Source organism: Rhinopithecus bieti, unplaced genomic scaffold (genome assembly GCF_001698545.2).
Source record: "Rhinopithecus bieti isolate Rb0 unplaced genomic scaffold, ASM169854v2 scaffold_6380, whole genome shotgun sequence".
NCBI lineage: Eukaryota > Metazoa > Chordata > Mammalia > Primates > Cercopithecidae > Rhinopithecus > Rhinopithecus bieti.
Window position 1 is genome coordinate 5,180,880 of NW_016806642.1, and position 27,956 is coordinate 5,208,835.

At 37.7% G+C, this 27,956-nt stretch overlaps 1 protein-coding gene across 5 annotated transcripts in view; it reads right to left on the minus strand.

Annotated features, from left to right (window-relative positions):
- The window catches only part of UBE2U (ubiquitin conjugating enzyme E2 U), a 64,618-nt gene that overhangs the window by 23,048 nt on the left and 13,614 nt on the right, over nucleotides 1-27,956 (minus strand). For 4 of the 5 annotated variants that reach the window (XM_017877202.1, XM_017877201.1, XM_017877200.1 and 1 more), the window contains exons 6-8: nucleotides 23,741-23,789; nucleotides 11,372-11,460; nucleotides 2,656-2,737 (exon numbers count right to left, since the gene is read on the minus strand). In XM_017877202.1, coding sequence (XP_017732691.1) covers nucleotides 2,656-2,737; nucleotides 11,372-11,460; nucleotides 23,741-23,789 — 220 coding nt within the window. The remainder of the gene's footprint in view (nucleotides 1-2,655; nucleotides 2,738-11,371; nucleotides 11,461-23,740; nucleotides 23,790-27,956) is intronic. The other variant, XM_017877205.1, reaches the window with a different exon arrangement.

Sequence of the window (27,956 nt, forward strand, 5' to 3'; positions counted from 1 at the left end):
TATATAACTTATATATAATGTATATTATATATACATTATATATAATTTTTTATTTATATCTCTTGAATGAAATCATATATTTATATCTCTTGAATGAAATCTATATATAAAATAATAAGTGTCAAATGCAAAACAACTTTGCAAGGTAGGTAAGGTTATCTCCATTTAACAGATAAGAAAACAGATTAGGAAAGAATTTCTCCAAGATCTGTCTGACTCTGAAGCTCATGCTCTTCCCCTATCCTGCTTCCAAAGAAAGATTTTTCATCTGAAAATGGAATGAGGGCCACAGTAAAGTTTTAAAAGCATGAATAATAACGAACTTTATGAGTGCTTACCGTGCACCAGATACTGTTTGATGCATTTTACATATATTTATTTGATCCTCACACCTTCCCTGGGAGGTAGGTACACTTATTACTGCCACTTAACAGATAAATCTGGGGCACAAAAAAAATCAGTGACCTTGCTCAAGGTCACAGAGCTGGTAATTGGCAGAGCCAAAATTCAAATCCAGACAGTCTGGCTCCAGTGCCCCTGCGCTTAAGAGCTCCACATTCCACCTTTTAACTAACCAAATCCTAGCTCTAGACCAGCAGCAAAGACCTCGCTGATCCGAGGCAGAAGGTACAAAGTGGTAAAGAGGTCTTAGGTCCCCAAGTAATTGTAAGAAAAGAGAATTCAGTGCGGCTTAAGAATAGGGTATTGATTGATGAGGGTAGGGAAGGAAGTAGCAGGAGAGACAGGTTTCTCTTTTTCTTCAATGCTATGCAAATAAAGGGTTCTCAATTTACATTTCCTGTTTTTGTGAAATAGGAAATTGCAGCGTGAGGAAAGCATTTTCAAAGATTAAAAACTGAGATATGCATAATATGGCGTGCAGAATATTACTAATGTGCATAGATCCCCAAACATTTTCTACTTGATTCTCTGTGAATTGTCCTCTTTATCATACCCCATGTATTTTGACGAACACGACTTTTGATAATTTGAAAAGAAGTTTAATTTTGCCATTCTTTAGATTTTTTTAGATTTTACTATACCTCTAACATTTGCATAGTCAATATTTATGCCACAATAAAATGCAGATAAATGTAATATATTTTTAAAACTATTTAAATAGTGGGGTTTTTGACTAATCAACACCAGCGTTTTGAAGCAGCAAATACCATTTGATCTAAATATATTCTCATCAACCACCAGATGGCATAAGGTGTGAGGGTTTTATTTTGACAGGGTCACTATGCACATGATAATTTGACCTGTAACTTTGAAATAATGTATTTGGAAAAATGTTCCAGCACTCAAACAGCTCACAATTATTTTAGCCATATGTAGAAGTGGATGGATAAATTGAAAATGACATGATTCTACTTTTTCTAAATTTTGGGGTTCTGCGGGATGTTGGCATTACATAATGAATCGATGATCAAACAAAAAAAACAGTTCTGTTAAAGGAAATAAAAAAGAAAGTCACGTCAAAGCAAAATTAACCTTATATTCTAAGCAGGTTTCTTCAACTCTAAAAGAAACTTAAAATATGCCTTTAAGAAAAAAAACATGCTTATACTCCTTCAAATTTTGCTTGATAAAAACTTCCTACTCCCTGTAATTTACCCTGCAAGCAGAAAAGTATATCCAATGCAAAAGCTCTTCTCTACTTTAGCTTGAAAGTTGTTACAGAATCAACAGAAGAAAGAAAATACAACCGAAAAACTCAGTCTGAACTATATGGTGCTAAAGGATAGGGAAGTATATTTTAATATACTCAATGAAAGTAATATATCAATTCCTCAATTGTTTCACAAATTCAAAATACAGCACATTATCTTTATTCATCATATATTTCCATCTAGAAAAGAGGGCACATGGTTAACAGTAAATTGAAGAGTTAAAAAAATTGAGATAAATAAGACAAATGCAAAGAATAGGATCTTTAATTCCCCTATCTTTATGGTAGCACACTCATTGAGTACCTTGGAATAAGCACACCAGAACAAATGACTAGCACAACACAGCCAATACCACAGAACTGAAATGGCATCTTTACTCTAACATGATGAAGCAGAAATACTGCCTTCAGGGGTCAAGAGACCAAAGATGAGATTAAGGTTCCTTCTTTAATGTAGTCTAAGAGTCAATGATTTCTAAAGATATACTAATTTTTGTTTGTGTTTTACTATATCCTTCCTCATTAGATTTAATATATTTGGTTCTTGAATGAGAAATCTGGGGAGAAGAAACAATGTTTGGAGCTACAAAAGGATTAAAAAAAAGGATGAAAAGCTAATTGATGATATATAGTTTACTGTTTTTTTTCTTTTTTAAAGAAAGTCATTTCTAAGTCACATATTGATAAGGATGATGGAAATGAGAGTAAGAGAAATAATGGGGAGGATATTATGAGATTTCTCCACTGTGGATCATGTTCTATCTCCATCTTTGGCAGCAAATATGTAGCAGAGATATTGCCTACCTGGGTTCATGTGAAAGCAAGGAATGATCGTTTCTTTTGTTCTTGTTCTTATACAGATAAAAGGGTGTAAGTTGTTATTTCCAAGGGTTTCTTCTGTTATTTCCAAGTCGGATAGTAGAAAGTGCAATAATAGACAATTCAAGTTAATGTACACATTCAAGGCACTTAATGTTTCTTACTTTAAATTCCATTCTTTATGATGCTGTAGATCCATTTTCTTCCATTTGTAATACTGTCCAATGAAATTTGGATCTTTGAGCACTGAAATTAGAATATTAAAAAAGAAGCTATGCATACATTCTTTAATAATAGTTAAAAGTTAAAAATCATTCACTTCTCACTAAGTTGACATGTGGCAATAACATACACTATATAATTCAAGTCCTATTACAATGCTTAGAAACTTTCCAAATTACTTGCTTTTATTGGAACATCATAATATTAGATATTGTTTGAAATAGTAGATTGTGACTTGGAAGTTACTTTCATTATAATGAAAAACATTATATATCATTTATCGTGTTAAATAAAATTTATAGGAGACCATTGTTTTGGACTGAGCACCTACCCTAGGCATTAACAGACCAAACCAAAATGGAGTCACTCATGCTAAGTGGCATGCAATAAAACTGAAACTTTAAGGAAGCAAGACAATCTTAAACAGATCAGTTTTTTCAAAAGAAGAGATTCACAGCCACCAGTCAGAAGGGGCCCAGTCAACCTGAAGTGGCATGGTAAGGAAGTCCCCTATGCTTTAACCCTTACAAGGAAAGTAACTGAAGTGCCTTATGTTAACCAATCCATTTTTTGTATTATTCTGTTTTCTTATTCCTGCTCTAGCTACCTTATAAAAACTAACTGTTCTGCCATGCTCAGTAGACCACTTATCTATTTTTAAGATGACACGCTGCCTGATTCATGAATCACTAATGCAAGCCAATTAGATCTTTAAATTTGTTGAAACGTAGCCTGGCCAACATGGAGAAACTCCATCTCCACTAAAATTACAAAAATTAGCTAGGCATGGTGGCACATGCCTGTAATCCCAGCTACTCAGGTGGCTGAGGCACAAGGGTTATCTGAACCCAGGAGTCAGAGGTTGCAGTGAGCTGAGACTGCGCCACTGCACTCCAGCCTGGGTGACAGAGTAAGACCCTGTCTCAAAATAAATAAAATTTAAAAGAGAAATTTTGTTTTAGCAACAATAATGAAGAAAGTATTAAAATAACTCATATAAAACCCAGACATCATAGTTTAACAAAATTCTAATTCAGCACTTTTCAAGTAGAAAATTGAAATTTTGAAGTTGGAAATGACATTAAAGACCTTGCTTGATCCTTCACAAAGCAAGAATCTCCAATAGATGATCATCCAGGCTCTGAATGAAATACTTGCCAACTACAGAAAATGCACCACTTTGTAGCTGGGAGACTGCCCATTCCATTGGCAGATAAGGGTTACATTGTCCTTCCTTAATCTGATTGCTGTGAGTTTCCACTGGCCTTAGTTCTAACCTTTGGAGCAATATTAAGTTCACCCCTCTCCCACGAGAGACAGCCCCTAACAGCTCACGGGGAAGCCTCAGTTCTTTCAACTTTTTCTTAGGATATGATTTTCTAGATACTTAACCATCCTTAATGTCCTGGTGATAAACTGTTTTGATGTTCCTATAAAAGTTTGTGTTCAGAACTGCATCAGGACCTTGAAATGGTTTGAAGCAAAGATGCAAATGGGCTTACTACCTCCCTTGCTCTGTGCACTATCAATTCAGCTCAGACCTGCATTAGTATTTCTGGAACTCACATTACATCACCACTGGCTCTTAACTTTGTGGTTAATTACAAGCCTACACCTTCAATCAAATTCACGTAAGATTTATTAAAAACCTACTATGTTTAACAACAGGTGCTAGAGAGGATGTGGAGAAAGAGAAATAGGAACACTTTTAACTGTTGGTGGGACTGTAAACTAGTTCAAGCCACTGTGGAAGACAGTGGTGGCGATTCCTAAGGATCTTAGAACTAGAAATACCATTTGACCCAGCATCCCATTATGTGGTATACACCCAAAGGATTATACAATCAGCTGCTACAAAGGGGGAAAAAAAAACCCACCCCCAATGGGGGGGGGGCACAGGTATGTTTAATTGCAGCACTATTCACAATAGCAAAGACTTGGAACAATCCAAATGTCCATCACATGATAACGATTGGATTAAGAAATGTGGCACATATACACGACGGAATACTATGCAGGCCATAAAAAGGATGAGTTCATGTCCTTTGTAGGGACATGGATGAAGCTGGAAACCATCATTCTGAAGCAAACTATCTCAAGGACCAGATAAACCAAACCCGCAATGTTCTCACCATATGCGGTGGGATGAACAATGAGAACACTTGGACACAGGGTGGGGAACATCACACATGGGGGCTGTCGAGGGGTGGGGTGAGGGGGGGAGGGGGGGAGAGATAGCATTAGGAGATATACCTAATTAAATGAACGAGTTAATGGGTGCAGCAACCAACATGGCAACATTGATACATATGTATACAAACTGCATGTTGGTGCACAGTACCTCAGAACTTAAAGTGATAATAATTTTAAAACCTACTATGTTTAAGGCACTGGTAATTTTTACATGAAATATTAAGCCAGATCATATGCCCATATATATTTTTATCTATTTTCCTATTTCTTATTATTGTTCTGGGCTTAGCTTATAGTCTTGAACTATTTAACCAGCTAGATGCTGTCCACCAGTCTTGCCCTTGTCTGGGGCTTTCTTCTTTTCCTTCTTCTTCTTTTTTTTTTTTTTTTTGAGATGGGAGTCTCACTTTGTCACCCAGGCTGGAGTGCAGTGGCATGATCATAGCTCACTGCCACCTCCAGTTCCTGAGTTCAAGGGATCTTCCCACTCAAGCCTCCCAAGTAGCTGGGACTATGAGCACACAACACCATGCCTGGCTAATTTTAAAATTTTTTGTAGAGATAGGGTCTCCCCATTTTGCCCAGGCTGGTCTCAAACTCCTGGGCTCAAGAAATCCTCCTGCTTTGGCCTTCCAGACTGTTGGGATTACAGACGTCAACCACTGTGCCCAGCCTGGGCTTTCTTCTTAATAATGATGAATTTACCCCTTTTAGCTTGATGACATTTGCCATTGATATAAAAAATTTTTTTTAACTGAATAGTTTCCTTTTTTACATGATTTTCACCAGCAATGTTTTTGTCTGTTCCTTAATTTTCTTGCTTCAAACACATGTAAGCACATATACATACATATTCTTATAGACTTTATTAATACTTTTTATCGGTATTTGGATATATGCTCCTCCCTTCCATTAAAAAAGTAAATCTTAGCTCCCCAGAGTTCTTGTGAGGCCTTACTATTTCCTTTAGATGATTATAACAATTAACATTAGCAGATTTTTCTTTCTTTCTTTCTTTCTTTTTTTTTTTTAGATAGTCTCACTCTGTTGCCCAGGCTGGAGTGCAGTGGTGCAATCTTGGCTCACTGCAACCTCCACCTCCCAGGTTCAAGTGATTCTCATGCCTCAGCCAGCAAGTAGCTGGAATTACAGGCATGCGCCACCATGCCAGGCTAATTTTTGTATTTTCAGTAGAGATGGGGTTTCGCCAAGTGGGCCAGGCTGGTCTCGAACTCCTGGTCTCAACTGATCCACCTGCCTTGGCCTCCCAAAGTGCTGGGATTACAGGTGTGAGCCTGCTGTGTCCAGCCAGAATTTTTATTATACGCTGGGCACACATAAAATAGATATGGTTACTGTTAGAATGCCCACTGTACAGATGGTCAAGCAGACATAGAGAGGTTGAGTAATGTCTTCTCATTGGGACTCTTCATTACTCTTAGCCAAAATTTAAAATTTAATCTCTCACGAATGCTATTTCCTTTTGAGGTTTCTATTTAAGGATAATTCACATCTTTTCTTAAACTTTTTGAGATTGCCTTTCCTCGTTTTACATTTGAATATGTATGGCTGTCTCTTCCTTATATATTATGAAACCCCAAATGACACGGTCATCTTTCCTGAATAGTCCCATTAGTTTTATATCATGGACTCATTTTCTTCATTGCTTTCTCCATCATCCGAGAGATGAAAATGCCACAGTACTTTGTACAAACTTTTAACACTTCTCATATTTTATCCCTATGATTTTTTTTTCACTCATCTGTCTCTTACCACTTGTCCGTAAACTCCTTGAAGAGCTTACCACAATGTGTCTTCTTGTCTCCCACACACAGCCAATTGTCTAGATATAGAAGGTGCTCAACAAATGACACTGATTGGAGAGAAACAATGAAAGAATGAGGACGTGAGAGAGACAGAGAGAAGAAAGGAATCATGTAATTTTAGCAGAAGTTTTGCACGTTGAAATTCCTTCATCACTATGATATCTTGCATTCGTGGCAGTTTTGTAATCTGTGGTAGGAAAGCATCCTCTGTTGCATCCACAATATAGTTATTCATTTTCTGTTGTGCCTTCTGCAGAGTCCAGGGCATTGCTTCTACTCTGCTTCTTTTTTCCTGTGATACACCTCTCATCCAACATCTGTAGAGGTTGCCCTGAATTTTTTTTTTCCACTGCTAGGATGGTCACATCCAAAAAAATCAATAGCACTAACTTGCCTCAGCATGTTCTATTTTCACACATGCTATCTCATGCTAACCACAGAGCAACATAAAGTAGGATGGAATATTTTTGTCAATCAATGGGAATGAAAACCAAAGTACAAAGAGTTAGGTGACTCCCTTAAATTCACTTATCTTCATGTGGCAAAACTGATACAGGGCTAAGGAGCTGCTAACTTCTGACATCATGCTCTTCCCACTAGGACCTTCCCAGCCTTGGTTGCACATTGTAGTCACCTGGGGAGCTTTAAAAACTACTACTGCCTGGTCCTACTCCCAGAGATCCTGATGTAATTGGTCTTGGGTGAGCTCTCTATATTGAAATTTTTACAGGCTCCTCAGGTGGTTCTAATGAGCAGTCAAGACTGAGAACCACTGCATTAGAGTCAAATGATACTGCTTCTTGCATCTAAATGTGCATCTAAACTTGCCCTTACTGCTGGCTTAAAGACTCAAAGAATAAAAGTTTCCTAGGGTGAAGAAAACATCCCCATCATGCTTCAGGCTGTTTGGTCTGTCTTGATGACAGCAAACAAACATCAGGAAGCCTAGGCTCAGTATTACAGAGTACACTGGTCTGGAGGAATTCTTTTCCTCTAACATAAACATTTCCTTATGGGGATCATATTCTGTCATTAAGGCTCTGTTGCCCACAATCATATGTATTGGTTTGTTCTCTGCCAAACATTTTACTTGCCATTCTGTAGCAATGGAGAGAGAACAGTGGATTCTTGGTACATTTTCCATACAATTGCCTATGCTTATGAACTAAAAATTATAATTATTTACAAATATGCTCCTGTACTTCCAAGTTTGAATTTAAATCCCATACATACAGAAATAACAATTTGATGTCATATTATGGAGGCAGTAGAGTATCAGAGAAAGAGCAACAAACGTGCAGTGAGAGGATGTGATTCAAGTCTCTGGACCACAGCCTACCGAATTAATCGATAACACACTTATTGAGAACTTATTTTTCACTTATTGAGAACTCACTACAGTGCTTCAACCCTATAAAGCATGTGCTGTGATTATTCTCATTTTATGGATGAGAAAACTGGGACACAGAGAGGTTAAGAAACTTGACCAAAGTCACACAGCTAGTAAATGGCAGAGCCAGGATGAAACTCTGGTAAATCTGACTCCAGGATGTATATTCTTTACCAACATATGATATTCTCCCTCACATGTATAACCTTAGGTAAATTACTTAGCTTTTCTGCTCTTAGTTTTCTCATCTTAAAACAAAGTAATAAAAATAATAGTGCCTGGCACGTAGGGTTGATATACCACCGTGCACGACATATATGAGGTGTTTAATAATATTGGTTAAATAAATGAATAAAACAGTGATAGATTGGGATGCCTAAAAGTATATATGAGCATACTTCATAAACTGCATTATACAAGAATAAACTTACTATTATGATGATGCCAACGACTATGTATAGATTTGTGGCACAAGATAGGGAAAAGAGTTAATGCCCCAAATCAAAATTTAACTACTTACCACTACTCATAAAAGATAAAGCTCTTAAAAATATGTACAAGAGTTTAATAATCTTTCCAATGCTAAGAATGTAACTGTAGAAAATGAAGTTATTAGGAGTTTCTCTTTTATTTCTGAGTTGTTGAAGAAGCATTCTATAATCTAAAAGCTTCATCTTTATTATTGCCAGGAAATTAGGCCATTAAAAAAGATAGTGTTGGATCTCATCCAGCTGAGCTATCAAAAGATAAAATGGCCAGCAGCACATGTAAAGTTTACATTTAATTTTTTAAAATTAAGTGCTGGTTATTATTCAAGGAAAGCTCTTGAAACATTCTTATAGCAATTCCCTAGGAGAAGAAGAGGCAGGGTGATTTTGAAATCATTCACCAAGTGCTAGATTCAAAGTCTCAGAAATTCATTTGGGCTAGAGATAACGATGACCAGTTATTGCCTTTACAAACAGGGATGAATTACATACTAGGTTAGTGAAAGATGTAGAAACAACAAAATTAAACATTTGGGGCCAAACTCTTTTGAGGAAGAAACTGTGGTCAGTGGTGCCTCATTATTTCCTTCCATTGTTAAATTATTCTTTATTGCAAGGCAATTATTTCCAAATCTCCTTAAGTTTTGGCACATGCTTCTGTTTTTGTTTTTGTTTTTTTCCCTCTAGCAGTTTGGAGTTTCCAAGTGGCCCTATATATTTACATGTTATTCTAGAAAGCACCATCCTGTACCAATCTGTTTTTTGGTGGAAGGAGTTTGATTCTGAGTGGTTCCCTAGAGTGTGCCAATTAATGTCTCTCAACACAGTGTTTGTGTAATTAAGGGTTATTGCCCCTGCAGCCTATATGAGCTGCTCAGTGCCTCATACATAGTAGGTACACACAGCAGATGTGTTTGCTGAATTGACTAGGCGGCATTCAACAACAAATCTTTGATCTGAATTAACCATTCAAGTACTCTGGTATCAAAAATAATTAATATTTTATACTGAGAGAGCTGCTAAAGATTGTAGATCTCGATGTACCTTAAATTGTATTGACCTATGAGTTAGGATGGTAATATATAATCACAAAATAATTAATAGCCAACCTCCTGAAAGAACATGTGATTTCTTAAAAGTTATTGATTGAATTTACCTTTTAAGGATATTTATTAAGCTTAGTACTATTTTTTGCCCTCATTTGTACCTTAAAAGTTGATACTATTTTTCATGATAGGAAACTGTCATAATGATGAGATGAAATATAATGAGACCTCAAATTAAGGCAATGGTCATGGGGGTGTAGTAGGGCGGAAGCATTCATCATGTTGCAGGAGATAAAATCAACAAGGTTTAATAAGAGAGATAAAGAGATGTAGGAAACATCTAAGATTCTGGTTTCGGTAAGAAAATGTAAAAATGGTGATCTACCACTAACCAAGAGAGGGAATAAAAGAAGAAGGATAGATTCGGGGGCAAGATGATGAATTCACTTTGAGACATCTTGAATACGAGAAGCCTATAATACAAATAGTTGAGATGTCCCCTGCACAGTTATAAATATGCATATAAAATTTGAAAGAGGGGTCTGGCTAGAGATGCAGCTTTAGCAATCACTGGCCTGTAGGCAAATGAAAACCATGGTAGTGGAAGAGGTCTTTCAGAGAGAGTAAGTAGAGAGGACTGAATGAAGAAGATATTGCCAAGGGAAGAGGCAGCAGAGTGCTTAGGAAGGGAAATGAAAAGCCATGGATGTATGGTATCACGTAAATCAAGGAGAGCACAGCTAATGAGAGTGTGAGTAAGAAGAGGACTAAAACGTAATTTGGGCCTCTGGAAATTCAGAAGTCTCTGCTACTACAGGATGCACCACTTTAGAAGGATGGCTGCAGCAAAGTCATATTTCAGTAAGTGTATGCAGACTGGACAACCTACTTTCATCCAGATAATGAAATAGTACTCTAAAGATCCAGTTAAATGGAGCCAGAAAGTTGTCCAGCTCTCTCATTCTGTCTTTCTATTTCCTGATGTATGATGGTAACAGATGATTTTTCCTTTTCGATGGATATAATTGAACAGCCCTATGTTCTTAGGTTTTCTTGCTGAATTTCTACCTAATATTTCCTGTGGCTTAGAGGAGAAATTAAAAGGTTCTCTCTGGTGTGAAAGCTTTTCTGTAGGGTAAAGGAAGTAAAGTAAACCTCATAACATTGAGAACTTTTTCTGTTATTCCTCCAATTGAATATCTTTCTTTCTGACTTTTAGTCAGACTTCAGTCCAGGGCTCTATACAAAAGACTTTGTATTCTTCTTTGAGAGGCTGAGGCGGGAGGATTGCTTGAGGCCAAGAGTTCCAAACCAGCCTGGACAACATAGTGAGACCCCTATCTCTAAAAAGTAAAAATTTAAAAAATTAGCCATGCATGATGGCTTTTGCCTATTATCCTAGCTACTCAGGAGGCTGAAGCAGGAAGATCACTTGAGTTCAGGAGTTTGAGGCTGCAGTTAGCTATTATTATGCCACTGCACTCCAGCCTGGATGACGGAGTTAGACCCTGTCTCTAAGACGAAAAATTAAAATTAAAAATTTTTTTAAAAAAAGAACTAAAGTAATAGTTGTTGAATGAATAGTATATAGAGCCTACAGAGAAGTTTATCACTCTTACATAGCAGATGTGTGTCAATTGGTCTTTGAAAGCAAGATAAATGTTAACAGATTAACATATACCAAAAGGACATAGGACAAGGATAGTTCACCTTACATGGAGTTCTGTAGTATTCTGTGGCTTTTGATGTAGCTACTCTGGACCATGTCTGGTAGTAATCACTAAATGAGGTTGTTTTAATTGGTCTGAAAATATAAATAAAAATCAGACAATGGGCAGTTTGTAAATTTTCTTTTTAAAATTATTGTATTGCTATACCGACTGTTCACATAACATCTTGTCACAAGAAATTAAACTGCCTTGCAAATTGTAACATATATTTTTAACAATTGTATCCAGTATATTGATTCCACCAATAATGAATACAAATAACGAAAAAGAAAATGTCCCAACCACTTTTCAATAATAAATGTAAATATGGACCCATGTGCATATTATAAAAAGAAAAATATGGGTTTAAGACATCTGCCTTTCATAACTAACATTAAAAAAGAACTTTAAGCATTATACCTTTCAATTTCTCATTCTATAAGAAGCAATAAATGTTTTTCTTGAAATTCAATGCCAAATTCTAGTAAAAAACCCTTATTTCTTATAATGAGGACAGAATACAAGTATTAGAATTGAGATTAGTTTAGTTTTACAGAGAATCTGGCTATTTTCAAAGAGGAGAAAACAGCTCTTTTCTAATACTCCTGGCTGCTACTTTCCCCTCCCTGTGCTAATATCGCTATGTCCTAATGGAGAGCAAAGGTTGTTATAAGGTGTTAAATGAAAACTATAAAGCAGTCCCTTAAATAACTACATTTCCAAGCATTTTTCCCACAAACTTTTAAAATGCAGAGATTCTCAACACTCTATAAACAAAACATTACTTAGCGTATTTTTTCAGACATGTGAAATCACTAATTAACTGGCTGTAACAGATGCTTAAACATCCAGTGCAATATGCCTTATGCCTGTTTTCCAATTTAAGTTCTTAGCTCTTTGGAAGAAGGAGCAAGTTTTCAGTCAGAACAAGTATATTAGCATGAGTTTTTATAGGTAAATCATAGGTACCTTAAATTAACTATTTGACTCAACTTTTAAATTAATGAGGTGTTATCTAAATGTGTTAATTTACTAATTTATTTAAACAACAATTATGCACATCTAATTTTAAGACTAACATTTTTTGAATGTGTTATTACTTTTACAATCACACTTAAGTAGAAATTTGAAACTTGAGGAAGATAAATTAATCATTGCTATTATTGCTTCCAGAGCTGCGTGCTGTGCTGTAGACGACTAAATGATATACTAAACTAACATGAATTTGCCAATGAAATGTCTCAGCATTTGGCAACAGAGGCAACAAAATGAAAGGCTGCATTATATCTCCTGCATGAAAAAGCTTGTGATCAATTTGCTGTCACAGATCATTTAGCAGACAACAATGACTCAAGAGGAAGGAAACTGTCAACACACTGTCTTGTGAAAAAAAATACAGCATCTTCAGGCACAATCGTCTCCATTGTTTTTTGTCTGTTTGACCACGACCCATGACCTTTTCCCTTCCCAGGGTGTCCTGTTCAATTTCAAACTGTTAGCCTTCAGGGGCTTTCTGTTTTTTCCTCCATAATAATTAAAAATATTACCCTAAAAGGTATAACTTTAGTGTGGTTTGAATATACAAAGCAAAATGTCTTACACATTTGGGAGTATTTGAATTTTCAATTCTATAAAGGAAACAGCCCCTTAAAAAAAGAGAACAGTAACTATATTTTACTATTATTCAGATAAAGTAAGCTTACAGGGATACATGCAGCATAAAAATACATGTGTTTATAGTTTCACCCAATGATGGGAATTTACTGAGTATTATCATTGACATTATGAATACAAAAAAGTAGAAGACATAATTTTAAAATGAACATTAGAATTTGTTACCCTGTTGGAAAAAATAAGATATATACCTGGACTAGTGAATTAAACAACTTTATTAACATGATAAAGTGTCATATGGTTTAACGGAGACATTTGGAGAATACAAGAACAGACACTTCTCTCCTCTGGCAGTGGTAATAAGCAAAGAAGTCGGAGGAAGGAGATGTAATTTTTTTTTTTAAGTCATCAGGGAAACAGTCATTTGGGATACAGGTCTGGAAAAAAAATAAGGGGGCACTGTAGGCCAAGAGAAGAGTATTAGTAATTGTTCAGATGGGAGAGAGCATGGCGTGTGCGTATGTACATACAGAGGATGTTGGGGGAAGAAATTATAGTAAAAGGACAATTGACTAGAATGGAGACTTCAAATTCACAGGAGTTGGAATTGATAAAATAAGTGAACCTGGGCAGTGCAGGGTCCACAAATTTAGGCAGAGAACGGGTTAGAGTTGATTTAGTAATCTTGATCTTGATTTGTTGGGTAATAGACAGCCATCAGTAGTTCTCGAATAAGGCAAGTAAATTATGAAATCCATGTTGGAGCAAGACTTTTCCTTGAAAGTAATAAGCAGGGTGGAGTATAGAAAGCAGATTAAATGCCAGGGGACCAGATAGGAAGCAAACGCAGTAATTCAAGGATGAGCTACTGAGAGCTAATAGCAGAGTCTCAGCAAAGGTTATGAAAGGGAGGAGATGAGTTGAAGGCAATGCTAAAAAATTGACTGGACTGGTTGGTTGCCTGACAGTGTGTGAAAAGTGAAGGAATATTACAGTCAAATATTCTTCTAAAGCCCAGAAATCTGGTTAGTTTTGCTGTTAATAGAAAGCATCAAGAGAAACTGAAGTAAAATATGAGTTTAATTTTAGCTCTAGATTTCAGGTGATTATAGTACAGACAAGTCAAAATGATCTTCAGGAGTGTGATTAAGACACTCAGATTAGAAATAAGAGATTTGGGTCAAATCAACAAAATCACTGATAGAGGAAGCTACTAGAAAAATCCACCTCCAAAAAAGTTAGTAAGTATTTTGAAAAGAAGAGCAGAAACCAACTTATAATTAAGAGGAGCCAGTGAAGGAAAGAGAAAGGTTCATTAGGGGAAGAAGAAAATCATGGCCGTACTATTTCATGGAAGCAACATCCCAGCCACAACCAAAGCCTAACAATTAAACACCTAAATATCTGTGGTTGGAACCTTCCTGTCTATCATGACCTAGTTGTTTAGTATCATGGATAAGAGTACAGGGTCTGGAATCAGCTGGCCTGGGTTAAAACCCTCTGGCACTTCGACTTGTTAGGTGTGTGGCTCTGGAGCAAGTTACCTAACCTCTCGAGGTCTGTTTCCCCATCTATAAAATCAGGAGATAAAACTTTCTCAAGTGCTTGTTGTGAGCATTCGATGAAATCATGCATGAAAAGAGCCAAGTTTAGCGCCTCTTCAGCACTTAAGTGTCAGCTGGTCTCCATTGCATTGATAAGTACCTCATCATTTCTCTATTAACTCTACACAGCTTCCTTGTAGTTTTTCTACCTCTGACTCTCCCTATTCTAGGTTATCTTACCTCTGCTTGAAAACCACATTTGGTACTGAGGTGAGAGGATTACCTGAGGTCAGGAGTTCGAGACCAGCCTGGCTAACATGGTGAAACCCCCCCCGTCTGCATTAAAAATACAAAAATTAGGCCGGGTGTGGTGGCTCACGCCTGTAGTCTGAGCACTTTGGGAAGCTGAGGTGGGTGGATCACGAGGTCAGGAGATCGCGACCATCCTGGCCAACATGGTGAAATCCCATCTCTTCTAAAAATACAAAAATAAGCTGAGCTTGGTGGCGCATGCCTGTAAACCCAGCTACTTGGGAGGCTGAGGAAGGAGAATTGCTTGAACCAGGGAGTCGGAGGTTGGAGTGAGCCGAGATCGCGCCACTGCAATCCAGCCTGGAGATAGAGTGATATTCCGACTCAAACAGAGAGAGAGAGAGAGAGAGAGAGAGAGAGAGAGAGAGAGAGAGAGAGAGAAGGAAAGAATAACTGGGCATGGTGGCACATGCCTGTAATCCCAGCTACTCGGGAGGCTGAGGCAGGAGAATTGCTTGAACCTGGGAGGTGGAGGTTGCCGTGAGCTGAGATTATGCCACTGCACTCCAGCCTGGGCGACAGAGCAAGACTCTGTCTTAAAAAAAGAGAGAGAGAAAAAGAAAACCATATTTGGTTATGTAATTCTATACGAAAACATCTAAATACTTTCAAATAGAACTTGAGGCTCTTCACCATCTGGCCATTTCCATCCTTTTCTTCTATTATCCATCCCCACATCCAGAGGCTCCATCACACAGAATTTCCTACTAATCCAAGCATACCATGGTATTACACTCCTCTTTCTGTGAAAGCTGTTCTAGAGACTCATCTCCTCTGTGCCTGTCAAACTCTTATTCATCAAAGTTTGGGTCCAGTAAAAATATTTTGCATCTGAAGGTTGTCATAGTGGACACTGTGGTTGCCTCCTCAACAGCTCTTGCATTCTTCGCCCATTATGTAGATACCATACACTCTGATGGGACTGACCCCACCTCTGGCTCCAAATTAGAGCCTGATGGGTTCAGGGCTGTCTGACGATGGTGCCTAATTCAGGAACAAGAACTTGGCCTAAAAAGATCCAATTAGAGCAAAGTTATAGTCGTTTTCTAGTACATCTTAATATCTAGGGGTATCAATGCCCTAACTTTGTTCTTCAAAATTGCCTTCTTTTTCTATGTCCTTTGCACTTTTAGATATATATTTAGAGCCCACTTACAAATTTCCAGAAAAAAAAAACTGGTGAGATTTTGATTGAGATTGAATTTAATCTACAGTTTAATTTGGGAAGAATTGACAATATAATAATATTGAGTTTTTTCCAAGCCACAAACATTGGATATTTCTACTTCTTTAGGTCTTTTAAATTTTCTCTCAGAAATATTTGTGGTTTTCAGTATAGACGTCTTGTACATGTTTCGTTACATTTTGATGCTGTTGTAAATGGTATTTCTTTTTTTTTGAGATGAAGTTTCACTCTTGTTGCCCAGGCTAGAGTGCAGTGGCGCGATCTCGGCTCACGGCAGCAACCTCTGCCTCCCGGGTTCAAGCGATTCTCCTGCCTCAGTCTCCTGAGTAGCTGGGACCACAGGCATGCACCACCCACGCCTGGTTACTTTTATATTTTTAGTAGAGACAGGGTTTCTCCATGTTGGTCAGGCTGGTCTCGAACTCCCGACCTCAGAAGATCTGCTCACCTTGGTCTCCTAAAGTGGGATTACAGGCATGAGCCACAGCGCCCGGCCATAAGTGGTATTTTTAAAATTTCAGTTTCTATCTATTGATTATGAGTATATAGAAACACAGTTAATTTTTAATCTTAACTTTAATCTTATACTATGAGTCTTTGCTAAATTCACTAATGAGTTTTCAAGTTTTTTTATATTCATTTGGATTTCACTATGCACATAATCATGTTATCTATGAATAAAGATAATTTGCTTCATCCTTTCCAAACTTTAAAATTTTTATTTCTTTTCCTTGCCTCATTGCACTGGCTAGGACCTCCAGTACAATGTTGAATAGAAGTGGTGGTAGTAGACATATTTACCTTATTCCTAAACTCAGGAGAAAAGCATTCAACGTTTCACATTTTAAGGGGTTGACTGTTGGACTTTTGTAGATTCCTATTACTGAAATAAGGGAATTTCTATTTCAGTTTGCTAAGAATTTTTATCATGAATGGGTGTTAAATTTTAACAAATACTTTTACTGGATTCACTGAAATAATTTTATGGCTTTTCCCTTTATTTGGCTAGTAAATGTGTTACACAAATTGATTTTTGAATATTAAACCAACCTTGCTTTCTTATAATCAGACTCATTTGGTCATTGTTATCCCATTTTATCAGTGGATTCAATTCACTAATATTTTGATTAGAATTTATGCACCTATGCTAATAAAAGGTGTTGACCTATAATTTCCTTTCTTGTAGTAATCTCAGATTTTAGAATCTGAGTTTGGAGGTTTGAGAAATATAGTCATTTTCTCTACTTCGCCACTGAAAAGGGTTTTGAATACCTTTTTTTCAAAAAAAAAAGTTTTTAATTTTTTGAAACAAACCTTTCCAGAATAATAAAAACCGTTTTAAAAGACTGAATGTGAAATATCTTTTTCGTTTTTTTTTTTTTTTTTTTTTTTTTTTGTTTTTGAGACCGGGGTGGGTCTGGCTGGAGTGCAGTGGCCGGATCTCTCAGCTCACTGCAAGCTCCGCCTTCCGGGTTCACGCCATTCTCCCGCCTCGGCCTCCTGAGTAGCTGGGACTACAGGCACCTGCCACCTCACCCGGCTAATTTTTTGTATTTTTTTAGTAGAGACGGGGTTTCACCGTGTTAGCCAGGATGGTCTCGATCTCCCGACCTCGTGATCTGCCCGTCTCGGCCTCCCAAAGTGCTGGGATTACAGGCTTGAGCCACCGCGCCTGGCCTATCTTTTTCTTTTTCTAAGAGATGGGTCTCACCACATAGCCCAGGCTGGTCTTGAAATCCTGGGCTCAAGCAATCCTTCTACCTTGGCCAAATAGCTGGGATTACAGGCCCAAGCCGTCTCACCTGGCTTGAATAGCTTTTTAAAATAAATTTTATTGCAGCATAATTTACACTCAATAAAATACATGTTTTAAGTGTACAGATTGATGAGTTTTGATATGAAAGTGTACATCTGCATAACCATTACCTCATATAAGATGCAGAGTATTTTCATTATTCCAGAAAGTTTCCTACTGCCCCTTCCCAGTCAATCTCCCTTGACATTCTGGGCAATCACCGATCTGATTAGTCTGACATATTAGTTTTTCCTGTCCTAGAACTTCATATAAATTGAATCATACTGTATGTACTCTTTTGTTACTGTGTTTTATTTTTTTCACTCAACTTAATGCCTGTATACTTATTCCCGATTGTTGCATGTATCAATAATTAATTCATTTTTATTTGCTGATAGTATTCTATATATTAATACAGCACAATTTATTTATGTATTCAACTGTTGATGGACATTTTGGTTGTTTCTAGTTTGAGATATTATAAATAAAGCTGCTATGAACATTTGTGTACAAGTCTTCTTGTGAACATATATTTTTCATTTCTTTTAGGTAAATAGGAGTAGAATTACTGGATTATAGGAAAGGTAATGTTTGACATTATAAGAAACTTAAACTGTGTTTCAAACTGGTTGTGGGCATGTAAAGTGATAAAACAAGATATGCAACAATGTATGAAAGCTCCAATGACTCCATATCTTTACCAACAAATGGAATTATTCATCTTAATTTGAGTCAATGGTGTCTTCCTTCAATCTTCTCCATCTCAGTAAATGACAGCAGAACCCACCCAGTTCACTCCCAAATCTAGTAATTATCCTTGGTCCCACTTTTTCTCACACCCCACATTGAATCAGTAATTCTCCTTCAGTGCAAGCCTTGAATCCACTCATTTCTTCTCCTCCATACCTATGCCCAAACTCTTGACTGAACCACCACTGTCTGGCCCCGGTCAACCAAAATAACCTAATAACTCTTCTCTTTGCTTCCACCTTAGATCCTTCACAAAATATTGCCCTCATAGCAGTTAAAAGTACTCCCTTTAAAAGTTAAATCTGGTTCTCTCTCCCTTTCCTAAAAGCTGTTCAAGAGTGTCCCAATTTCCTTACCTGGTATAATAAAATTAATCTAAATTCCTTACACAGTTTATAAAGTCCTAAGTGATTTGGCCCAGCCTACTTCTCTTACTTACAACTACCTCTCTTCTCTTTTCCCCCTTGCTGTGTTCTAGCAACAGCAGCCTTCTTACTGATTCTCTACCACACCATGCAAATACTCAAGTGAGGGTCTTCACGTTACTCTCCCAAGTTTTACTCCTTTTCCTTTCAATTTCACAAAACTTGATTTTTCAAGATAATACCATTTACAAGTTACTTCATAATGGTTCTTGACTTATCTTTGACTGAAGTTATTATAATTACTGTCTATGTACTTAACTAAATTAATCTTCACAGCAATTCTATGAAATCAGTACTATTATTACCAGCATTTAATATATAAAGAAACTGAGATACAGAGAAATTAACTTTTCATAGTTACATAGTAAATGGAAGAATTGGGATTCTCTTGCTTGTTATTATAGAAATGCCTTTCAGTTGTGTGTGTGTGTGTGTGTGTGTGTGTGTGTGTGTGTGTGTATGTGTGAGATAATATATACGGTATTTTATAATGCACTCTTTTCATTTACTTTTTTATTGTGGCAAAACACGTAACTTTATCATCTTAACCATTTCTTTTTTTTTTTTTTGAGACGGAGTCTTGCTCTGTCGCCCAGGCTGGAGTGCAGTGGCCGGATCTCAGCTCACTGCAACCTCCGCCTCCCGGGTTCACGCCATTCTCCTGCCTCAGCCTCCCGAGTAGCTGGGACCACAGGCGCCCGCCACCTCGCCCGGCTAACTTTTCGTATTTTTAGTAGAGACGGGGTTTCACGGTGTTCTCCAGGATGGTCTCGATCTCCTGACCTCGTGATCCGCCCTTCTCGGCCTCCCAAAGTGCTGAGATTACAGGCTTGAGCCACCGCACCCGGCCATCTTAACCATTTCTAAGTGTATAGTAGTGTTAAGTGTAGTTACGTTGTTGTGCAAGAGATCTCTAGAATTTTTTCATCTTGCAACACTGAATTTCTGTGTTCAACTTTTCACTTACTTTTTTTTTTTTTTGCGACAGAGTCTCGCTCTGTTGCCCAGGCTGGAGTGCAATGGCGAAATCTCACTGCAACCTCTGTCTCCTGGGTTCAAGCAATTCTGCTGACTCAGCCTCTCTAATAGCTGGAATTACTGGCATGCGCCACCATGCCCAGATAATTTTTGTATTTTTAGTAGAGACAGGGTTTCATCATGTTGGCCATGCTGGTTTTAAACTGCTGACCTCAGGTGATCCGCCTGCCTCGGCCTCCCAAAGTACTGGGATTACAGGCATGAGCCACTGCACCTGGCCCGCTTACTTTTCATGTTAGCAAATATGTCTCCAGAATCATATCCAAAGGCTGCTTTTTGGACATTATTGCCTAAACCAATATTTATTAAATCAGTCAGTTTTGTTGGACATTCCATTTTCAATTTCTCATGATATATAATGTATGATAAACATTTTTGGAATCTCTCTATATTTGTTTAAATATATCTTTAAAGATAAGTTTCTAGAAGTTGAAGGCACACATTTGTTTTAGGATTTTTAATATGAAATGCAAATGTTACACTCTTCTGTCTGTGCCCCTCAAGTTTTGTCTTGTGCCTGCCCCTTTAAATGATTTAGTCACTCTCACACAATTGTATATTTAGCATGTTCACCAGCTATGTTTCATTTTCATCTCCTCTCTTGATTATCGAGCAACCAATCCTCCCCTCCCTCTCCTCTTCTAGTTTTTATATCAGCTCCTGATAATCTTATTTTGGTTGCCCCTGGCATTCATGATTCATTTTAACTTTTTATTGAGGTTGTCAAAGTGCATTCCCCTGGGTCAGACTGTTGGGAAGGTGTCCTGTTGTAGCTCCATTCCCGTTGAAGGTACTGTTCCCTCTGTCTAGGATCCCCTGGCCTCACAGTGCATAGGTGAATCCCTCCTCTGCCTTTGGAAGTCACTTTGGCATCACCTCCTCTGAAAGCTTGTCTTTATGTATTCCTCTCCCAATGCCTGTGAAACCTGAGTAAGATGTTTCTTCCTCTGTGCTCCCCCAGCATCTTGATCTTACCTCTATCATAGCACTTACTATATTATATTTATGTACCACAACAATAACCAGTCATGACCCAATAAAATGTTGATTGCATTGAAAAGAGGCTGTTATTTATAAGAGGTGGTTCCAGAGATGGATGACTTAGTGAAAAACTGAAGGCCTCTGAAGGAAGCCTAGAAAAAATAAAAGCCACATGGGAAAAGGTTTCTGCTAAATATGACTCATTTTAGATATGATTCAATCTGCCCTCAGCATTCTTCCCTTAGCCACGATCTTGATACCTTCCCTGTGGTCTTCCAACTACATTCTCTGGTGGCAAATACTGTCTATATTGACCAAACGGATCGACAGGCCTACTTCTTGCACTGACTCCCTTTCAGAAGAGGAACATCTTCTGATACCATGCAACAATTAATACAAAATAAAACAAATAATTTGCATTTATGGAATGGGGAAAAAAAGAAGAGGCCTTCCAATGCTAGAATATAAATCTTGTGAGGTTAGGGATGACATATTAATCAGGTGTGTGTCCTCACACTGGGGCACAGTCCCTGGCATACAGCATATGCTCAATGAATTCATTCTAAGTACATGGCTAAGTAGCTGTTCTCCCAAGGACTGAAAACCTGCTTATTAGTGGTATCCTATAGACCACTGCAAATATCCCAGATGACTAGCACAAGTTCAAGTCACCCTGAATTCCTGAACATCAACTAGATTCCCCCAACTATATTGTACCCAGTTGAATAGACCTTGCCTGAGTTTTAGAAACAGGGGGTCCAACTGCCTGGATATATCTTTGGAATACATTTCTACAGCCATGCCAGTTCTTCCAGCCCATGAAGTAACGCAAAGTTCTAAGCATATGGCACTAGACACACAATATTAACAGCAGCATCTTTCTTTGAATAATTTCTGCAAGACTTCATTGTGAATGCATTATTTAAAAACTGAGAACTAGACATAGCTGAGCTCTATTTCAGAGCAAATGTACCAGGGGCAAACATTGGAATTCACAGACACACAATAAAGTGCAGCCTGATACACAGCATGAGTCTAGAGTATCTTTGAAATCTAGGCTGCTTTGCCTCAGGTAAGTACTACTAGTAAGTCTTCTCTAGGAAGTTCAGGCTGGCACAAGGTGAATACCACAAATCAGACCTGACTCTAGCACCATTTATTCTTGGTTTGGCTTAGAGGACCTGCTGAAGCTGAGACCACAGAAGGTCTTCTGCTGTGTTCTTACTGCCTTATTAGTAACCACTGGCACTGTATCTTTATGAACTGCAAATAACTATACCATAAAGAGTAATAACTTTTGATATTTAGGGACATTGATGTTTTAGGTGATAAACCCGCCATTATGCATTGAATGACTATTTATCATAGGCCTATTTTGTGCCAGGATGGTCAAACACATTGACGCATTTAAGGGGCAGCAATGCTCTCTATTGAATACCAACTTAGTGTACCAGTAACTAGATTATGGTTACCTTTCTGCAATTTTTCAACATATTTTCATGAAGATAAGCCACTTAAGTTTTTGTTTGTTTGTTTGTTTGTTTTCTTTTTTTTTTTGAGAGGGAGTCTCACTCTGTGACCCAGGCTGGAGTGCAGTGGCGTGATCTCAGCTCACTGTAACCTCTGCCTCCAGGGTTCATGCCAGTCTCCTGTCTCAGCCTCCCAAGTAGCTGGGACTACAGGCACCCGCCACCACGCCTGGCTAATTTTTTGTATTTTTAGTGGAGACAGGGTTTCACCATGTTAGCCAGGATAGTCTTGATCTCCTGACCTCGTGATCTGCCCACCTTGGCTTCCCAAAGTGCTGGGATTACAGGCGTGAGCAACCACTCCCAGCCATAAGTTATCTAATTTTACTCAATTTTTATACAGAGCTAGTCAAGGAAATACGAGCTAAAGTAAACACTGTTACAATACTAGTTAATTGGCTGTTGTCTAAATCTGATCAACTATCAAGATAAAGCTGATGGAAATGCTCAAGAAATTAAATGCCACAGAACCATATGTGTGTTTCTGAGCCTATACCTTGTTCAGGTGTTCAAGGTGAACTGATGCCATATTTATAGGCTGTCTCCCAAAAGGTACAATGGCTTCAGCCCTAACTCTTACCATTTTTATCTAGACTTTATCTTCTCCTAAATGCTTGAATTTTTGTGATCTATAATGGTCTGTGCTGATTTTGTTAACAGTACATTCTTCTCTTTTTAAAAATAAAAAAAAGGCAAGATTGACCATACACGGTGGCTCATGTCTATAATCCCAGCACTTTGGGAGGCTGAGGCGGGTGGATCACCTAAGGTCAGGAGTTCAAGGCTAGCCTGATCAACATGGTGAAACCCCGTCTCTACTAAAAATACAAAAAATTAGCCGGGTGTGGTGGTGTGTGCCTATAATCCCAACTACTTGGGAGGCTGAGGCAGGAGAATCACTTGAACCCTGGAGGCCGAGGTTGCAGTGAGCTGAGATTGAGCCATTGCACTCCAGCCTGGGCGACAAGAGCAAAACTCCATCTCAAAAAAAAAGGTGAGATCATATATCATATAGTTACATTTAATTTTAATTCAACTAGAAAGAATTCAAAATTTTCCATTTTCTTTCTGAAAACAATATTTTAAAAAGATATTATAAGATATTTCTAAGTTAAAACAAAGATTTAATTATGATGAAAACATAGTTTAAATAGTCCTTTTGGTAAATAAATCGACATAAAATTGTATAAAGAAAACTTACCCGATACATTTATGTGGGTCTTTAGGTAACTCCTGGCTGTCATCTTTCACTATAAAGAAAAAATATGAAAAGATTCTGGTTTACTTGGAGATGGAATATATGGCTTTATGTGCACTATTTCCAAAGCCTCAGTAAAATGGTAATAAAGGAATAAAAATAAGGTATAAAATCTCAAGGAGAGCAAAGAAAGATGACAAGAAAATTTTTCAAGATAGAAAGCAGATGTCAAGTGGTAACTGTCTTAGCAGGCCATAGAAATTTGAAAACAAAAAACTGCATGATGAGAAGAGACCAATAAAAAGTAAATGGATTCACACTTCAGAACCTGAGAAACAGTACAGGAATTGAAGGTGCCAGATACCTCTGGAAGGAGGGGTGAGAGGCAGAGCACAGACACCAAAGACTTATACCCTCATCCTGTGCGATCAGATGATGACCACTGCTCAGGCAGGAAGGAAGATATTTAACCTCTGGAAAAACTGGGCCAGAGAGACTCAGGACTGGAGGACAGTAGAAACGAAACAGGATAGGAGTATGATAAGAAACCGAAAATGGAATAAATCATGTTGAACAGACAAGACTCCTAATTCTCTCCCCTTGTCCAGCTGTCAGCATATTAGCAGTGCTCTCTCTCTCTCTCGCTTGTACTTGTGCTCTCTCTCTCTCTCTCCCCCCATAAGACTGGCAGATTCCTCTCAGGAGAAATAGTTAAGTCTAATGAAATGGCCAGGTTCTCACTGAATAATTCTACAATGAAATAAAACTGTCAACAAGCCCAGCCTGTATTCAGAACTTTCAGTCTTTTTAATAGTCCATTCATCACATGTCCATCATAAGAATGAATAGTTAAAGATCACTAGATATTTTGAGCAAGGTCAATACCATGAAAGGGAACAATCCTAACCACAAAAAAGAGAAAAATAGGAAACAGAAATATTTTTCTTAAAATCTTCCGGAATATACAATGAACAAAGAGATGGATAATAGGAGAAATTTGGTTTCAAAAAATTAGAGGATCAGATCAATAGACCCAACATCCAAATCAGAGCAGATCTAGAAGAGACAATAGGGAAAATGAAGAGAGAAGAAATTAGAAAAGAAATCACATAAGAAAGTTTTCCAGAACCGAACGATTAGAGATTGAGATTTCAATAGCTTATCAAATGCCCTATGTAATGTGGGGGCAGGGAAGGGGAGGATACAAAAAAGAAATATTCTCCAAAATTTCAAATCACTGGGAATAAAAGAAGGTTTAAAAGTTTCCACAAAAAAGGAATAAATCACATGTGAAAAATTGGACATTGGAATGAAATTAGACTTCTCAAGAGCAACACTAGAAACTAAAATGTAGTAAAGTATTTACAATTTGGAAAGAAAACTATTTCCAAACTAAAATTTAACCAAACTATGAGTATATGAGAGTAACGCAATTACATTTTTAGGCATGCGAAGCTGTAAAATGTTAAGCTTCCAGGTACTAGGAAGCTCCTAGAAGATGTGCTCCAACAAAACAAAGGAGCAAAACCAACCACAAGGAAAATGGGGGATTGAGCGGTCAGCAGGAGCTCCTACCCAGCAGGCACCAGAAAGGCCATCCCAGCACACCTGCAAGAGAACTGCCAATTCAGAAAAGAAGAGGAAGGTTGGAGCGCCACAGGAAAGAGGGCTCCAAAAACAAAGCAGACTCGATGCTGATTGAATGCCTAGGAGCTGTTTTACAGCTTTCTCAGAAAGTTTAGAAGAAGAAAAGATAGTGTACACACAAAAAACAAAGGAATGTAAAATCAGACCTTTTCTACAAGAAAAGAAAGATAACCATTTATGGTTCATCTGTGACAAGTATTTATAAAGTCATATTAATGTAACTGACTCATATTAGGAGGATGGGGAAGAGGAAATGTGGGTAGGAATCGTAGTATAAAAGTAAAATCTTTGTATTTTATAAGATGAAGTCTATAAATAGTATCTAAAACCGAAAAGCCTACAAATATTAGTATAGAATCAACTTAGAAATGTGGTGGTAAATGCCAGACAAAACAGCTAAATGTGTTGAAAGCTATTGTTGCCTCTGGCAGGCAACACTCAGGGATAGAGGACATATTTCATTAAAAACCGATTCTTATTATGTGTCCTCTAAAACTATAAACATATATTTTTTGATAGAAAATAAATACTTAACATTTCTCGTTAAAACTAGCAACTCAGAAACTTTGCTGAAAAGTTACTGGACTATCTGGTATAACGAAATACAGACAGGAAAAAAGAGGTATGTAACCCAAGCAAATAGATCCACACTCTGCCACGCTGTTAAACTCAGTTTTTCAGTATCTTATGACATTTGTAAGTAACAGAATATCTGTAACAAAACTGTAATCATCAACAACAAAACTGGTTCTGAATGGTGGTGCTGAAGCTCATTTTCTTGTAACAAGTGAGCAATGCTACTGGACTAAATTTTGTTTTCCCCTGACACCCAGAAAGTGTATTTCTCGGGGGAAGGGTATTCCTGCACCTAACCAAAGAAGTACACTCACTTTAAAAAGAAATGGCAGCCTGGAATCCTATGAGACACCTCCTGCTTCAATTGTAGAAACAATTTGCTTTAAAATTGCTCTATTATTAAAAGGATTTTTTAAAACCCAGTGAATGAATTGGGAGCTTGAATTGGAGAAGAATCAAATGTCTGTCACAACATTCTCCTAATCACAAGCAGAAGATGATGTATTTGTAGAATTATCAGGTTTTTAAAAAGTATATCTCACAAATTAGTATTATAATCTCCCTAATATTTCTATATTCTCCTTTATTCTAGTATTATGACTCATGCCAATTATAGCTTATTTAGATAAGCATCTGAAATGTGTTAGATGATCCTCCTTTTTATGAAAAACTATAGGAGGCCGGGCGCGGTGGCTCAAGCCTGTAATCCCAGCACTTTGGGAGGCCGAGATGGGCGGATCACGAGGTCAGGAGATCGAGACCACCCTGGTTAACATGGTGAAACCCCGTCTCTACTAAAAAAAATACAAAAAATTAGCCGGGCGAGGTGGCGGGCCCCTGTAGTCCCAGCTACTCCAGAGGCTGAGGCGAGAGAATGGCGTGAACCCGGGAGGCGGAGCTTGCAGTGAGCTGAGATCCGGCCACTGCATTCCAGCCTGGGTGACAGAGCGAGACTCCGTCTCAAAAAAAAGAAAAAGAAAAACTATAGGAATATACTTGGCTAGGAAAAAATAATTACCTCAGGCTTAGCTACCATCACTCAGCTTTACTCTTTTATACTATTGCATTTTCTTCAACCAAAGATTTTAAAATTATATGAAACTTCTGTTTTAAACTATGGAAACAACTATGACAAACAGAAGGTAAATATTACTTGATAATACAACTATACAGAAATCAAAATTCACAAGGATGAACTGAAAAAAGGGGCAGATAATTGCTCACATGAAACCTCATATGAAAGCTCATAACAAATTAGAAAGTAAGTAGCAATACTCAGAATCTATGAGGCAAACAGTTGTTATACATTGTCTCCAGACCTTCCTCCTCTGAGTTTTCATAAACTAGTTGAACAATACTTTGGAAGGTATTTAAAAGGTCCCCTTATCCAATTCTTGGCACCAGAGCTTTTTATCAAAGAGGCCCTTTGATAACATCTCTGAAAAATGGTCGTTTAGCTCTATCAAATAAACACTAGTTACGAAAGAACACCTTTAGTAATAGAGAGTTTACTAACTGCCAGTTTGGCCTTGTCCATTCTTTTAAGCAACTTGAATTGTTTAGAACAATTCTTCCTCATATTTGGCCCACTGGGGACCTGGATGGACTTTACCATTGAGAATGGCGCAACTATAAAGTCATTTGCTTTTAGGAAAGATCAGCTGGGCACCCAACTGGTTATATAATTGTTTGTTCAAACTGGTACATTGTAAGTGAAAGGAGGCACTGGAAATAATTATACCAGGACTGTTCTCAGGCAGTCTGGGGTATGTGAGCACTCTAAGAAAGGAAAAGGGGCCAGGCCACAAGGAAAGGAGGCTGTCAGGAAATGGGAAGGTCATCGGACCTCCACACTGGATTTGAGCTTAGAACTTGGTTTTCTTGCCAATACACCGAGGCAAAGACCTAGCTGTTCAGGGTAGGCAAACATAACAAATGTTGGGGAAAATTTGGGTAATGAGCGACATTTACATGTCTGCATATCACATACCAGGCT